Consider the following 16,771-nt stretch of genomic DNA (forward strand, 5'->3'; position numbering starts at 1 on the left):
TAGCATTCTTCCAAATCGGGAACAGGATCTTTGAGTAGAATCTCTCCTCGAACTTGCTCAAAGTCACCATCCAATCCAACAAGAAAGATGTGCACCCTTTTTTCGTTCAATGGATTTCTGATATGCTGCAATGTCATCAGGGTCTTTCATGACTACCTTATCCCGATGATCCAATTCGCAAAAAGTCTCAGTTAACTCTCCATAATATTCAGAAAGAGACCTGTCACTTTGTTTGGTAGTGAAGGCTTTTTTATTCAAGGTGAAACTTGTAATTCATTACTTCCATCATAGAAGGCCTTTGATAATGCACTCCAAATTTCTTGAGCGGTGGGTAAGCGTAAGTAACGCTTCATAATTTTTGGACTCATGGATGTTAACAACCATCTCTTCACCTTTTGATTCTCAGCATACCATTTTTCATATCCATCTTCTGACTCTTTTGGTGGCTTTGTCTTACCTCGAATGTAGGAAAGTTTTTCCTGTTCGACAATATGCATCTCCATAAGTTGTGACCAAATGTCATAGTTTGATTCAGTTATAATAATTCCTAGATTAAAGGTACCTTTAGATTGAAAAACAATAGTATTTTTTCACTTTTTTTTTTTTTTTTTTTTTTTTTTGCCAATCAACAGTACACAGTACTTCCACGTAACTCAAACTTATCAACAAATGAATGGTTAGCAAAAGTCCACATCTCAAATTGGATGCAATATTAAGCCTTAGATCCAACGAGCCTTAACACTATCTACCCATAGCCAGCGAAACTCACCGACGGTGACTAACGTTTGAATTTCAGCTAAATTGGCGACTTGGACTCAGACCAAGTGTGATGCTTGAGGTTTTGGGTGGTTGAGTTTAATGGCAGACTTGGACAATGACTCGGGAGGAGCTCAAAACAACAACAACGATGACAACGTGAACAGCAAGTTATCGGCGAGAGAGCAGGACCGACTACTTTCGATCGTGAATGTGAGCAAGATAATGAAGAAGGCGTTGCCAGCGAATGCAAAGATCTTGAAGGATGCGAAGGAGACTGTGCAGGAGTGCATGTCGGAGTTCATCAACTTCGTCACCGGAGAGGCCTCAGACAAGTGTCAAACAATCTCTTGTGGGCCATGATGACGCTGGGGTTCGAGGACTTCAAATTGATGAATATGTATATTTGTGGGTATATTTGAATGGGAAGTTTGCAAGGGATTTTGTCTCAAAAAAAGGTTTCTAAGGCTGGCTTGATACCAACTTCAAATTGATGAATGGTGGTTTTTCATTCATACTTTCATTCGTTCACGTACATAGTATATATAGAGGGTATACATGACTCAATATCCTATAAAGTTATTCAATCATATCTGTTAATTATGTTGACCACCTATAATCAAGCACTATAATCAAGCGTAATCACCTAAGAATGGGAAAGAATGATTACAAGGATTTGTACAGCTAATATCTTAATATCTCAACAGAATTAGGATAGCGTTATAAAGGATATAACTACTAATCCTTTTCCTCATTTTGCCTGTATTTGTTTCATTATTCACTACCTTGTACATATGTTATTTCATTTATTTTGATATCCTATCAATATATTATTGTATGTTAGTTTTTTTTTTGGTCTCTCTCCTGTTTATTTATTTATCTATTCATTTAGGATTTTATTCATTTATTTAGTGTTTTGTTTTGCTACTTGTGGAGTGAATATGTTAATGAAATCTTGTTTCAAAAATTATTATTAATTTTTTTTAAATAAACGGAAATTTTTTTTGGAATAAAGATTTAACCTTTTCAAATAAATGGAATTTTTTTTTCATAGAACCGTAAATGTCTTGTTTAATGATTTAAATTTAAAAAAAAAAAGATCTTATTCCGAAAAAAGAAAAAAAAAAAACCCTTTTTTAAAACAAAATGTAAAACTGTTTTTTATTATGTGAAAGTAAAAAAGAAACAATTTTAGAATAAAAAAATCTTGTAAATATCAATTTAACAATAAACTGGATTTTCTCTCTTTAACCAATTAAGATTTTTTATATCTTTTTATTTTTTATTATATATATATAGTTGAAATTATTTCCTTTTTTTAGAACAAAACCAGGATGACATTTTTTTTTTCTTTTTAAATAAATTGCAATGTATTCTAAATGAAATTGAAAGGCTTTTTTTTTTTCTATTCATATATTTCTTTTTTACATATTTCTAATTCAAATAGAAATTGCTTTTTGAAAATTTAAAAAAAAAATTATTGAAAGACTTTTGTAAAATTGCAATAAAATATATTTTTTTAGTTAGCAAAAGAAAAACTATTTTCGGTTAGGATTAATTTATGAATCAAATTGCAAAAGTCTTGTTTTAATAAATAAGAGATAACCAAAAAAAATTAGATAAACTTGTACTTTTAGTTATTAATTAATTATTTAATTGAAGAAATTTCCTATTTCCAATTAAATTTGTAAAAGATATTCTTTTAATAAATGTTAAACAAAAAATTCTTTTAGATAAACTTATAAAAAATATTTTTTTAGCAAATTTCTTTTCTTAATAAAAGTTAAACAAATTCTCTTATTTAAAATAAAATTTCAAAAAATCATCTTTAAAATAAAAATCTTAAGAGAGACTTTTTTTTTCCATAAATGAAATTATAAATGAACTTTTTTGAGTAAAATTGAATTGAGATCTTTTTGTTACATAAAATCATAAAAATCAATGATAAAAATTTATTTTTTTTATAAAACCAAATAATAAATCATTTTTTATAAATAAAAAAGGGTTTAAGACACTTTTGTAAATAATTTTGTAAAAAATCACTTTCCTATTAATAATTTTTTATTATTAATAAAATTGGATTGAATTTTTAACATTTTTGTAAACAAAGCTATAAAAGTCTTTTTTTTTTTAATTAAAATTGTTTTGCAAATAAAGTGATGAATATTTTTTTTATGAATAATTTGTATAAGTCACTTTTCTTAAATGAAAATAAATTGAAATACTTTTATAAATAAAATTGTAACAATTCATTTCCTAACAAGGGTAAATAAAAATTGTTTTTAATAAATTATTTTGATAAAATAAGTACAAATAATTTTCTTGAAAATAAAAATTGAATATAAATGAAATTCAATCAAATAATTTGTTGCAAATAAATTTAAGCTTTTTGTTTGTAAATAATTAATTGAAATCATTCATTCAATTTTTTTGATAAATAAAAAAGGGATTAAGACACTTTTGTAAATAATTTTTTGTAAAAATTCACTTTCCTTTTAATAATTTTTTATTTTTAATAAAATTGGATTGAATTTTTAACATTTTTGTAAACAAAGCTATAAAGTCTTTTTTTTTTAATTAAAAATTATTTTGCAAATAAAGTGATGGTTTTTTTTTTTATGAATAATTTGTATAAATCACTTTTCTTAAATGAAAATAAATTGAAATACTTTTGTAAATAAAATTGTAACAATTCATTTCCTTAGGGTAAATAAAAATCATTTTCTTGTAAATAAAATTTTTTTTTAATAAATTCTTTTGATAAAATAAGTGCAAATAATTTTTTCGAAAATAAAAATTGAATACAAATGAAATTCAATCAAATCATTTGTTGCAAAGAAATTTAAGCTTTTTGTTTGTAAATAATTAATTGAAATCATTCATTCAATTTTTTTTTTTTAATAAAATCCTATGAAATTTATTTTTATTAATTTAAAAATATTCTTTTTTTAATCAATTTAATAATTCAATTTACATAATTATCTTGTCATTTATCTTGTACATTCTTATAATTTGATTTCATCGTTATTTTCATATATATTTATTTGTATTAATTAATTATAATTATCACAATTCCCTTCATTCATTTAATAAAACGGTAAGTACACGAGCTTAAAGAGGTGTTATGGCTTACCACCATACCTTCTTAATAGATAACCTAACCCCTAGATTTGGACTCAGTTTTTGTAGACATATCTTTTCCAAATAACGAGTAACACATGACTTTCTTTCTTATTTAATTTTATTTTTCCTTTAAAAAAATAAACAAAAATAATTTGTGACTCCAAGTCATCTAAAAATCAATTTTCAAAAATATGAGTCTGTAACTATATGTAAAAGTTATTTTTTAAAACATATTTAAAAATATAAAAAATAGAATATTTTAGATTAAAAAATAGACTTTATTTTATAAAAGATAGAGAACAATTCTCAAAAACTGCTTTATGGAATTATTTTCGAAAACATATTATAAGAGAAATGAAAAATGATTTTTCTTAAACTAATAATAATAATAAAATAAATAAATCCACATGCAATGCCACGTCACTTGCCAAGTCAGCCTAACAGGAGAAGGAGAGAGAGTTGGAATTTTCTGTATCAATAGAGAATCTGTTCGTGATGCTGAGATGGCAAAGTATGGGTGTGGTGTCACTCCAACTTAGTGGACCAATCAGATGCAGCCAAACTCCTTCAAAACATTATCTTATCTTATGGTATCCACATGTCCCATAACCTGACACAATTTCTCTGGCTGTAATTCACTTTGGGATCTCCTGGATGAGATTCAAAGTCCCAATCTGGGTTTTAGAGAGCCAAGCACTTGCCAACTCAATACCCCATTTGGGTTCTTTTTGCCCATTTCCACAAATTCATCAGAGACAGAATTTTTGGTTTAGTGTCTCCCTTTCTCTCTCTTTTGGTTGGTTCTTGATGGTATTGATTGAACACATTAAATGTAAGGTGGATTTCATATTGCCATGGTATTTTATGCTAGATTTAGCAATGCAGATTGGTATATGATGGTGTGGATGACAGTATGATTAGGACATCAGTCCTTCATCAGACCCATGTCCTGGTATCACGAGAAGATCCACCTCAAACCCCAGAGTTGAGCTTCAAGTTGGGAGAGAAGGATTGTGTGTCCTTGTTGAAGAAATGCAGCAACATGGAGGAATTCAAGCAATCCCATGCCCGTATCCTCAAGATGGGGCTCTTTGGGGATTCTTTCTGCGCAAGCAATCTTGTAGCTACTTGTGCTCTGTCAGATTGGGGCAGCATGGACTATGCATGCTCCATTTTCAGGCAAATGGATGAACCGGGTTCCTTTGAATTTAATACCATGATGAGGGGACATCTCAAGGATATGAACACGGAGGAAGCTCTGATTACCTATAAGGAGATGGCTGAGAGAGGGGTCAAGCCAGATAACTTTACTTACCCGACTCTGCTCAAGGCCTGCGCTCGGTTACCTGCAGTTGAGGAAGGAATGCAGGTGCACGCCCATATTTTAAAGCTTGGACTTGAAAATGATGTGTTTGTGCAGAACAGCTTGATCAGTATGTATGGGAAGTGTGGCGAAATAGGAGTTTGTTGTGCTGTTTTTGAGCAGATGAATGAACGGAGTGTTGCCTCTTGGAGTGCCCTTATTACAGCTCATGCAAGCTTGGGCATGTGGAGTGACTGCCTTAGGCTATTGGGGGATATGAGTAATGAGGGATATTGGAGGGCTGAAGAGAGCATTTTGGTCAGTGTTCTGTCTGCTTGTACCCATTTGGGTGCCCTTGATTTGGGAAGGTCTGTGCACGGCTTCTTACTGAGGAACGTGAGTGGACTCAATGTTATAGTTGAGACTTCTTTAATTGAAATGTATTTGAAGTGCGGGTCTCTATACAAAGGCATGTGTCTCTTCCAAAAGATGGCCAAGAAGAATAAGCTTTCCTACAGTGTGATGATATCAGGCCTCGCCATGCATGGCTATGGCCGAGAAGGCTTAAGGATTTTCACTGAAATGCTTGAACAAGGCCTTGAACCAGACGACATTGTCTACGTGGGAGTGCTAAACGCCTGCAGCCATGCTGGCCTTGTCCAGGAAGGTCTCCAGTGTTTCAACAGGATGAAGTTAGAGCATGGGATAGAACCTACAATTCAGCACTACGGATGCATGGTTGATCTCATGGGCCGAGCAGGGAAGATCGATGAAGCCCTGGAACTGATCAAGAGCATGCCCATGGAACCCAACGATGTTTTATGGCGTAGCCTTCTCAGTGCATCTAAGGTTCATAACAACTTGCAAGCAGGGGAGATTGCAGCCAAGCAATTATTCAAACTAGACTCTCAAAAAGCAAGTGATTATGTTGTATTATCTAACATGTATGCTCAAGCTCAAAGGTGGGAGGATGTGGCTAGGACTCGAACCAATATGTTCAGTAAGGGCCTGAGCCAGAGGCCCGGGTTCAGCTTGGTGGAGGTGAAGAGAAAGATGCACAGATTCGTATCGCAGGATGCAGGCATCCCCAGAGTGAGAGCGTATACGAGATGCTGTACCAGATGGAGTGGCAGTTGAAGTTCGAAGGCTACTCCCCAGACACGACGCAGGTGTTGTGTGATGTAGATGAAGAAGAGAAGAAGCAGAGACTGAGTGGTCATAGTCAGAAGTTAGCAATTGCCTATGCACTCATACATACATCACAGGGATCTCCTATAAGAATAGTTAGAAACCTCAGGATGTGTAATGACTGTCACACATACACCAAACTAATTTCAATCATCTTTGATAGAGAAATTACTGTAAGGGATCGGCATCTGTTCCACCATTTTAAAGATGGGGCTTGCTCTTGTAGAGACTACTGGTGAATGGATACATATTTCTCATTCATGGAGTGATGTTTCCCCAAGTTGTCAAGTTGCTCTGCCCAGGAGCTCACGCTGCTATTTGCTTCACCATCCTGAAACAAGCTTATTATGACCGTCAAAGAAAATTGGAGGAGCCACAAGCGCTTGCCTTCTTGAGTATTACCTCCCACACCTTAATGACAAGCAGAATAAAAGAACTAAGAAATAGGAATGAGGAAGACCAACCGATGGATGGCTTGATAGAATTCATAATCCACAGAGGGATTAAAAGTAATTGCCCCTTGAAATCACTTTCAAACACATGCTTAATTAGAGGGGTTTGTAGCCAAAAGCATTTGTATGGTCCCAGTGGACATAACAATGTGTGTTCAGGACATGAGTTCTAGTAACTTTATATTGCACAATATTCAAATAAATTACAAGAGGTAAAATCACCCACCTCATTGTTTTGCCGGGTTCTTTTACCCTTCAAAACTTATTTTCTAGTACTCATCAAGCGTATCATATTTAGTTCTAATTTTAAGATGATAAACCACACTTATTAAAATACAAGAAGTGCCTTCATTCTATGTGAACTGAAGAAATGGCTGATGTAATTTGCTGGGCTCGTGGATCACCAGTTTCTAAAGAAACACCATGAGGGTCTTCTCTGACTAGCATAGCCAGCACATTGAGTGAAGTCCATGCTTTGGTTATGTTGCTACTCGAATCCCCTAAGGTGACAGCAAAAATTGCATCAAATCCACCTGCTCCTGGAACTCCAGCCAATAGAACTCCTTCCATGTCCATGGTAGCATCCAAAAGCCGAGTTTGTGAATCGGGTTCTATCGGGATGCCTGCAATTTAGGAAAGTAAAAGAAATTGATGAACTGATAGAACAGCATGGTGATAATAGGGAGGGCTTGAAAGCACATTAGTGAAATTTAGATCACCCACAATAAATCTCGCCATGCACTGCCTGTATGCTCAAAATGGCAACAATCTGAATGATAAGCATTGGGCTTTTTGACTTCAACTAAATAATTCAAATTTCCAATTTATTTTATTATATAAATAAAGAAAACTACTTAATCAATCTTACTGCATCCTTCATTTCAAGTTCCTCTTTGGAATGTCAAAAGGTGGAATTTGTGTATAAAACAAAAAGAGCTTACAAGTTGTTTGTGTTAAACTACTAGTTACTGATGCATGATACCAGACTGATAGCCCAGGTAGACACAAACTCAAAGCCATCACAGGGGACCCTCGCTTCAGTTCCAGTAAATTCCATAATTGTCTTTAGGCTACCAATTTAGATTCGCCCCTCTTCCACTAACATGTAAAGAATGCATTCATGCATGGTAATCTTCAGTAGAGATCAATATGATACAACCACTAGCTCCAAAGCTTTGAGAGGAGATATTAAAGTTGAAATACCAAGGTTGGGTTTACTCAAAGCCAGATAGATAGCACTTTTGTTTGTCAAGCATACAGGTGCAAGACTAAAATTCTTAGATTGTCTATTTTGAAGACAATATTTGTTATCTAGTAAGGATGTAACTGAAACTTCTTTGTTCAAGATATATCTAAGAAAAGGGAACAAGATTTATATTTATTATATTATTATTAATTTATATTTTGACTTAACTAATATTTGATATGACAGGGTCTTTGGAGTCATTTTTCTTTTAACACTTAACTCAAGAGTCTGCATTCTAGATATAACAAGATCCTCATCTAGCTACTGAAATTCCTTGGTTTGGAAAAGGTATTTTTGCTCAATATTTACTGAATGAAACTGGGATACTTGGATATAACTGGCAGATACCCTTATTAAGGTGAATCATCGATTGGGTGACAAAAGGTCACTCATACCCAGATTTGGGTATGCATCACAGACTCGTGAGAAGATTGATCTATTTATACTAAGATTGCTTATGCAGTATAAGATCTGCCTCAGGGCACTGTTCCTTTGTCTTCTACCTAGGAAAAGTAAAAAATAAACTGTAGCAGCAAGGTCCAGTGCAAAATCAAAGTTTAAAGGAATGGTCTATGGTATTTGTGAGCATTTAAGGTTTAAGATTCTTTTTCAAGAACTGAGAGTAGAGGCTAAGCTACCTATGAGTTTATGTTGTAATAATAAAGCTGTGATTAGCACATCTAATTCACTATATAGGCCTAAGAATATTAAGGTGAATGGCCACTTCAGAGAGGAGAACAAAGATCAATTTAGGGGACATCTATACTCTATTTGAGAAAATCAGGGATCAACTTGCAGATCTTACTAGGGGAGTGAAAAGTCATGTTCCATGTGGTTTTAGGCAAGCTGGTTTTGTCTGATGAATGTGGACCAACTTGAGTGGGAGTCTCAAGAGTGTCAAAGTTTACAAATTAAAGATATAGTGATTGGCTGCTTTACACATTGATAATAGAGGCTCAAAGGTTGGGTTGGCTGTTAGAGTAGCCATCCCTTCCTTTTAGTCCGTTTTTCTCTTTTTCTCATCTTTACAGTCAGGGGAGGGATTATTCACCCTTCCTAGAGGGGATGTCTCTTAAATGTCGTCCAAATAGATTCCAAACATTTAATTTAAACATCAACCAAAGAGCATAAAAACTATCTTAAAAGAACTTTCTCAAGGACAACCTCTCAAGTGATTGCACTTTAAATTTGGATAAAGAATGGACAAGCAACCATTCAAAATGGAAAAGACCTACCGGGATGCCTGCAGCCTCACCCATCTGGCGCATATTACTTCTGATCCTAAGCATTGCATCTCTTGCTGCTAACAATGCATTAACAACTGCTTCTTGGTCTGGCCCAGTGGCTCGCTCCATCCACTGTTCAAGTAATCAGGATTTTGTGAATTTAATAAAAAACAAAAGGAGTACAGATAACAATCCACACCTGATGGCTAAATGAGCTAAACAATATCATCAACTTCAAAACTTGAGATTGAAGCTCAATCTACACTTAAAATAAAAATAAGCATCAATGAGTTTTCAGGTCTTGGAGTGCCTGTACAATATTGTATGGAACATAGTGTAGGAGCTTAAGAGCCACATGCCATGTAAATATATTTTTATATATACTTTTCTCTATTCCTTGGTTCAATCATGATACTTTGTGCATATACGATTAAAAATCCCATATCTAGAAGTGCGATATGGTATCTATAAGAAATCACAGGTTTGTGTGATCTATGACAATTATCACAAACATTGCACAAACCAAATCTAGGCGTTACTACCATCTATTTAATACTCAAATACTGTTTCATAATGGTTTGGGCATTAGAAAGAACATGAAGAATTTTAGATTGATCTTAATGTAACTCAAAAAGCATGGTTTAGTATATCCCACCATACCATCTAACATCCATCATATCTTACAAATGCAGCCATTGAATAAAAGACTGGCCAAATAATAAAATCTGAGATCAACAAGCATATGGATGAAAATAGGTCCACTAGATGGAAGGAAAACATGAAATAAAAGAGAGTAAACTATTAAAAATTTTATAGTGAATCAGCAACAATAAATAAAATGGCATCAAACAAGCATGGACTAAAAGATATTAGCATTTACTGTTGATGCGATCAGGCTGGAAGTAGTTGCTATTCGTTTAACCCTAAAAGTTTTCCTCAAATACAAACTGGCTCCTTGTAATTTGGGATAAAAATTTTGCTTAGGATTATCTTTTGCATTGGAACCTATTATCCAGATTGATATTGTTGCTGTTGATAAGGTGTCAGAAGATTTTGTTTGAAAGAAAGGTGCATCCATAGAAAGGAAGGATGCTGAGTTGGTATTCCATTTAAAACCTGCATCAGAATCCTCCCACATTTGTATCCATCCCCAGTGTTTACTACACATATTGTGGCACCCTAAGATCATATTATCCTTTTTAGCTATGCTCTCAAAAAGTTTTCAGAAGAAAGATGAATATAAAATTAACCTTTAACTAGGTATGCTTACACATTCATATGCAAAAAGGTGGAAATAACCATCATGGCCCAATTCACAGTGTTAGACTACTTAACACATAAACACATGCAAGTTAAACTCTAAACACATGAACACAATGAATTTAGACTCTAAACACATGAACATATTGAATCGTTCACCAAAATGAGTGAATATGTGTATATGCACACAAATAATCTTTACATCAGATGTTTGCTTCAAAAATTTATTCTAATATATAATTTAAGATGAATTTCTCCATTTAGTGAGCATATTCAAGAAGAGCTCCCATGATGTACAATGTTTTTAGCTGACAGAGAGAGTAGGGGGTAGAGCTAAGAAATGCTTTAAAACATAAATATTTCAATATAAGCAGGTCAGGTTTAGGAGTAAATAAATGGAAGATGACTCTAAAAACTAGGACTAAAATGAAAAGAATGGACTAAGGGGCAGTGTTATAGTGCCATTTTTGTTGCTTCCACAGCTTTCCACATGTGGCTACCCTCTAAGCAACTTTCAATTTCCATGGCAACAACAAAACTGCTCTAGCAATAACATTTCCTCAAATTCAGTTCCAAGAGACATCCAACTTTACTTTTTACTCTGGTAATTCTTTTGTGGTCATAGTACATATTTCCTGTACTTCTAAGTTTCTTTTCAATTGCTGATAAAAAAATATCAACAACCACTAGTCTACCACAAATAAATAAACTGTTTATGCAAAAAGAAGAATCAATAAGAAGAAATTTTGTTAGGTGTGCCTGCTATTGTCTAAAAGATTCCAGCAATCTGATTTAAAAGAAGAGTGTTCTTACATTTATTTTTGAATGATACAAAATTAGAAAGAATTTTTATTTTTGTTCCTACTTGATTGCAGAGATGAGTAAAATGAGACCATAAATTACCTTCTCTGACCTATGAATGCTGCAACTGTTGATCACACATTTATATGCATCCCAATTTTCCTCTGCTAATTTACTCAAAATCTTGAATTGTGTTTCAAGTGCTGAATTTGCCACTGACAACTTTCTCCATGTTTCTAGGGACTTCTCAGGGTCAGACTTTTGCCACTTCTTTACAGCACCTACCATTGATGGTGTTGATGAACCTCCAGCACCTGGTTCTCCTAGCAACTACCACATCCACCATGACCAGAAAGGGTAACTAAAAAGAAATAATGGATCTCATGGTTTCCATGAAATGAAGAAAGGCTGTTAAGGACTCACCATTCTATTTATTACAAAAGGGAAATAAAAGAAAGGTAAAGGATCATTAGAATTCAAGGATGCTATTTCTCAAACAAATCTGTTTCTTGTCAAATAATTTATTGCATTTGTTTCCTGATTTATACTTTTAAATTATTGTTCAAATGGAATCATGTTCCCAGTATATAGCAGGCACCTGAGGTTCTGATAAATGAGGAGACAGGACATATTTCATCTCTTGGCAGGTGATAAATGAAGGAAAACTTTTTAATCAATAGGACAACATTAGGGAGGAAAAAGGCATTTTATTAATAAAGCTTTTTACCCTCACAATAGTTACAAATGTCGTACTATAAATGCATATCCACATGTAAGCAGCAATGAATGATGATATCTACATACTTACAAGAGTCATCAACGGTGGCAAGGAAAATTTAGTCCTTTCATGGTCCCAATTTCCTTTTAGTATATCATGAATGACTTCTTGTATGGGCAGTCCTTTCACTGCAACCTGGATTATCACAACAGGAAAAATTAAAAAGGAAACAAGTACTAGGAAAAGCTTCCAGAGGACATTTACTAATATTAGTATGATAGTAACATATTTTTGGGGACAAATCATTCTTTTAGATATGAATTCATCATCTTCATCTGAATATATAGAAACAAATCATTCTTCTAGATAAAAATCCATTATTTCATCTTCACCTATGCAAACCAAGAACATGGACAGGCATTTCATTAATTTCTTCATCTAAACCTTGTCAACAATAGCATACTCTCATGGTGCAAAGCTTGCTGCCATTACTCTGTTATAGCAACCTAGATGAATCTGCTATGACCATGTTTGAGTTTGAGTTTACCATCTAAAGGGAGAAGTTGAGGATGCAAACTTATTGTTAGGAAATAAATCCTATTGAGAACATCCCATAGCACCCTCTTTTCCAATATCAATTGCCTCATTAGTTACAGATACAGGCCTAGAAATCTCAACTATTACCAATTAATCAAATCAAAAAGTATAAAAAGCCTAGAGAGTAAACACAGCTGAATAAATAACAATAGATGACCAATCTTCAGTGATGAACAAAATCCTTTGAAGAACACTTATAACTCAAATCCTTAACAACTTGTCAAACCCTCCATTCAATTTGAAATTTAATTCGATTCCAGGAAAAATAAAAGAATTACACTGGAGGAGGGACTGTCAAGATGGTTAATCTTGGTGATTGAGTCTATCGATCAGGGTAGGAAAAATACTTCCTTCTTTGACTTTCAAAGATGATTGAAATTATAGAATCCATTTCCGTAGAACTCTTTTGTGATTGACAACTGAAAGAGAACCCACCATCTAGTGGTATAGATTCAAAATCACTTTGACCTTCTCTCCAGAGATACACAGTGTTATGAACACTAAATATCTTCTTGAGACGAATGATTCTATCATCCATAACTATGTTACTGTTCCCATTTGATCCCAAGAAAATGGAACTAGTTTGGGGTTGATAATCTAAATATCTTTTTTGAAGGAATAAGAATTGAAATGTTACAAGAAAAGGAAAGGAAAAAAAAAAACTAGAAGGTTAATAGCAAGTATTATCCAAGCAATTATATTAAGGAAAATCACCTTATGTATGTACAACATGAAGTGCTATAATATCCATCTTACTCTTCCTTTTTCTTAAAGATGAAAAGATGAAAAGGCACAAAAGTAAAATTTAAATAAGTTTTTCATACAATTCACCACTTGCCTGAACAGCTCCACCACCCTTCACTTTTCAAGGTGGATGAATGAAAAGTAATATAAAGGGAGAAAAAAGGAGGATAATGGAAGGCAATGAGCATGAGAAATTTCCTAATGCCTTTGCACCCACTTGAGGTTTTCAACTTTGACCTTGTTCTGTTTAATTTCTCTTTTGATATAAAAACTGAAAATAATTATCAATATAAAAAGAGTGAACAAAAAGAGGGGTGAGTTATCCTTTGAAATAGTTAAAATGCATTGCTTAAAATTAGTCCATTCAGGAATGAAACTCGGAAGTTAGCATAAATAGATGGAAGTTCAAAGTTGCTATCACATTGACATAGAATTATTGTGCCAACAACAACAAATCCCAAGCTGCATATTTGATTTATTATTTTCAGGATCTGAATCAAGAAATTATTTATTTTTTAAAATTAATTCAGGCAGTTTGCATTGAACTTACTATTTTAATGAAAAACTATTGAGCCAATCGTGTATAAAGGTATAGTTGCTTGTTCCAATTTTCTGCTATTTTAACCCCACATTGTAAGTAAGAAGACATATATTAGAACATGGTAGCAGAAGGCAGGCACCAAAAAGTGCATGTAGCTCATAGATCGAGGAAAGGCATAATCGCTTAAGGATCCAATCTAAAAGATTTACATTGAGTGCAGATCTTTAAAGAAGAAACAAACCTTATAAACCCATCCAGTTCTTCCTCAGAAATAGAAGAAAAAATTTTAAAGGACAAAACAATGTCTTTCAGATTTATTTGCTGCAACAATGTAATGAAGGAAAAAAAAATTATCGTCTCATTAAATGATGGAACCCCACCTACCCAACCCCCTGCAATCCCATCTGTCCACATGCTTACCATGGGAGCACAAATGCCATTGGCCCATTGATATCTGACAAAGACAGCATGAATCATAGATAGCTTTGATTTCTATATTGAAGTGAAATTTAGACAAGAATCAACACTATAGGCTTCCATCAATGTACACCAAAACCATCCACTTAGAGAGAGATACCTGAGCAGAAGAAAGGACTTCCGGGGAAAACCGGACATATCGTTGACTGCCATAAACTGCAGAGCTGACATCAAAACCGCTGCCAACTTTCCCTTGTGCAATGCAGTGAGAACTTTGAGCTATCACATGCACCAAATCAAGATCCACACAATCTTTTTCTTGGTGTTGATCTTTATTCAATGAAGATAAATTAACAACTCCAAAGTAATGAAGTAAAGCAGCAACCACTGATGTTGTCATTGCTGCAGATGAGCCCAGTCCAGTTTTTGCCACTTCGGGTTTGCAATTCTCTCCATTTGATTCCTCTGCATTAAAAGGTAATTGGTGTAAAAGGCGGAAGGGCAGCCAACACATCTGGTGTCAAAGGGAGTCCACGTGCTTCAATCTATAAGAAAAGGTAGGGTATATTTGTAATAATCTGTGAATAATGAAAATGTAAATGAAAGATAGCTTAGAGCAGCGGGACCTAAAACATGACTCTGTAGTAGAAACACCCAAAACCATTAAAATTGTTAAAGAAACTAGCATAAACACTGAAGCAGCTTTTTTCACAAAATATGTGATCATTAACGAAAAGCTTGAAAATACATTTTTTCATCCTATTTAACAAGACATCCTAATTCAGGATTTTTGGACATTTTAAGATGTATGTGTCAGACACCAATACTCTTGCAGCATTCATTTTCCTTTGAGGTTAACCCATCAAGATATCCTTGTATCCATGTCATAGATTGATACACACAGCTTCCAAATATTAATGCCAAACCAAACATATGATTTGATGAATAGAAATAAGGGGTTACAGAACACAGCATTTGAAGTAATGCGAGCATCTGATGTAAATTTTTGCAGACTTTATGTAACACAATGCCAGATGGAATACTCCATAATACTATATCCAAAATGTTATCAGCAATACATAATGCAGAATCCTCAAAATTTTGACAGTGACTGATTTTTAAAAATCAAAAATAAGAAGTCCCAATATAAAATAAAATTAAAAAAAAAAAAGCACTTTATTTCAATAGATTTTGATTTTTGTTTATTATTAATTATTATAAGCCATTATATTCTAGGAACAGTAAAACAAATTTCCAACAAAAACCACTTGCCCGTAAAACTCAAGTATACCATGTTCCTGACCATATCCCTCAACTGTCAAGAAGATGTAATAGGGTAACAAAACAAGAAAAAAAAAAAAAAAAAAAAAAAAGGTAAAGAGCCACAAAATATTAACTCAATAGATTGAGAAGTTTAAAAATAAATAAATAAATAAGAAAGAACTGAAAGGGAACTCACATAATTCCTGTATGAATAAAAATCATTGCAACCTAAGATTGTAATATCAAAGACCTGCATAACAATTCAGTTGGCCATCAGACTATTGAAGATCCCATATTCTTTTCTCACAAGTGACAAGCATGTAAAGCATCAAAAGTTACCTTGTAAGAGTTTTGTGTTTAAAAAATCATTATTATTCTTGTCAAGTGTTGCACGTGCAGCTGCTATAGTGTATTGCACTGCTTGCTCAACGAAGGATTTCTTGATTCACTGAGATCTTAAAGCAACTATTACTGTAAGCTCACCTCAATATGGATTAAAGCACATATCCTATCTGATTTGCATTCATTTATTAGGCCAAAACTACTCAGAACAAGCTTTTGTGGACCAGAAACTTATTTGTCTGTTAACCAGATATCACTCAATGCTATATACACATGCCATGAACAAAGTACACAGGCTTGAAAAAAGAGAAGTAAATGGATTAAATGGATCAAAGATATTAAATTATAAAACAATAAACATAAGGCAACCAACAAAAACTTGCCTTGAAGAGACACATTGGAGCATTAAATTTTTTAGTGACATTTGTACATAGTTTCTCTGGAGAGCTGAGGAGATTGTAATTTCACATCTGTCCATGCCTGAAAAACGAGAAATAAAAGATGACATCATAAAGAATCCAACACAATGGTAACCGTGCTTCTTAATAAGCTGGCTCCTCCTGGTAAGACAACAAATTTGTTAGTTAAAAGGATTAGATGAGTTGAAATCATAAAAACCAATTACTCCAATCAAAGATGTAAACTGCAATGAGAAAACAAAGTTGGATTTCTTAACAAGAGTAAGAAAGCATCAAATCAATGATAACCTCATGAGGACCATTTTGATCATCTATAAGGTAGTCAATGGCAGGCGAATAACCAACCATTTCATAAGCAACAGGTTCATAAATGGC

The 16,771-nt window shown here is 33.5% G+C and overlaps 1 protein-coding gene and 1 pseudogene across 1 annotated transcript; one reads left to right on the forward strand and one right to left on the reverse strand.

The window, feature by feature from the left end:
- Positions 1-4,537: 4,537 nt before the first annotated feature.
- Positions 4,538-6,749, forward strand: LOC117932787 (pentatricopeptide repeat-containing protein At1g31920-like). The gene is given in 2 exon segments (XM_034854118.1): positions 4,538-6,257; positions 6,260-6,749. Coding segments are annotated over 2 exon segments (1,815 nt in total). The 5' UTR covers positions 4,538-4,792; the 3' UTR covers positions 6,610-6,749.
- A 223-nt stretch (positions 6,750-6,972) lies between these two features.
- On the reverse strand, positions 6,973-16,744 carry LOC117930018 (annotated as a pseudogene).
- Between the last annotated feature and the right edge of the window lie 27 nt (positions 16,745-16,771).

This window comes from Vitis riparia, chromosome 2, assembly GCF_004353265.1.
Source record: "Vitis riparia cultivar Riparia Gloire de Montpellier isolate 1030 chromosome 2, EGFV_Vit.rip_1.0, whole genome shotgun sequence".
NCBI classification, from domain to species: Eukaryota; Viridiplantae; Streptophyta; class Magnoliopsida; order Vitales; family Vitaceae; genus Vitis; species Vitis riparia.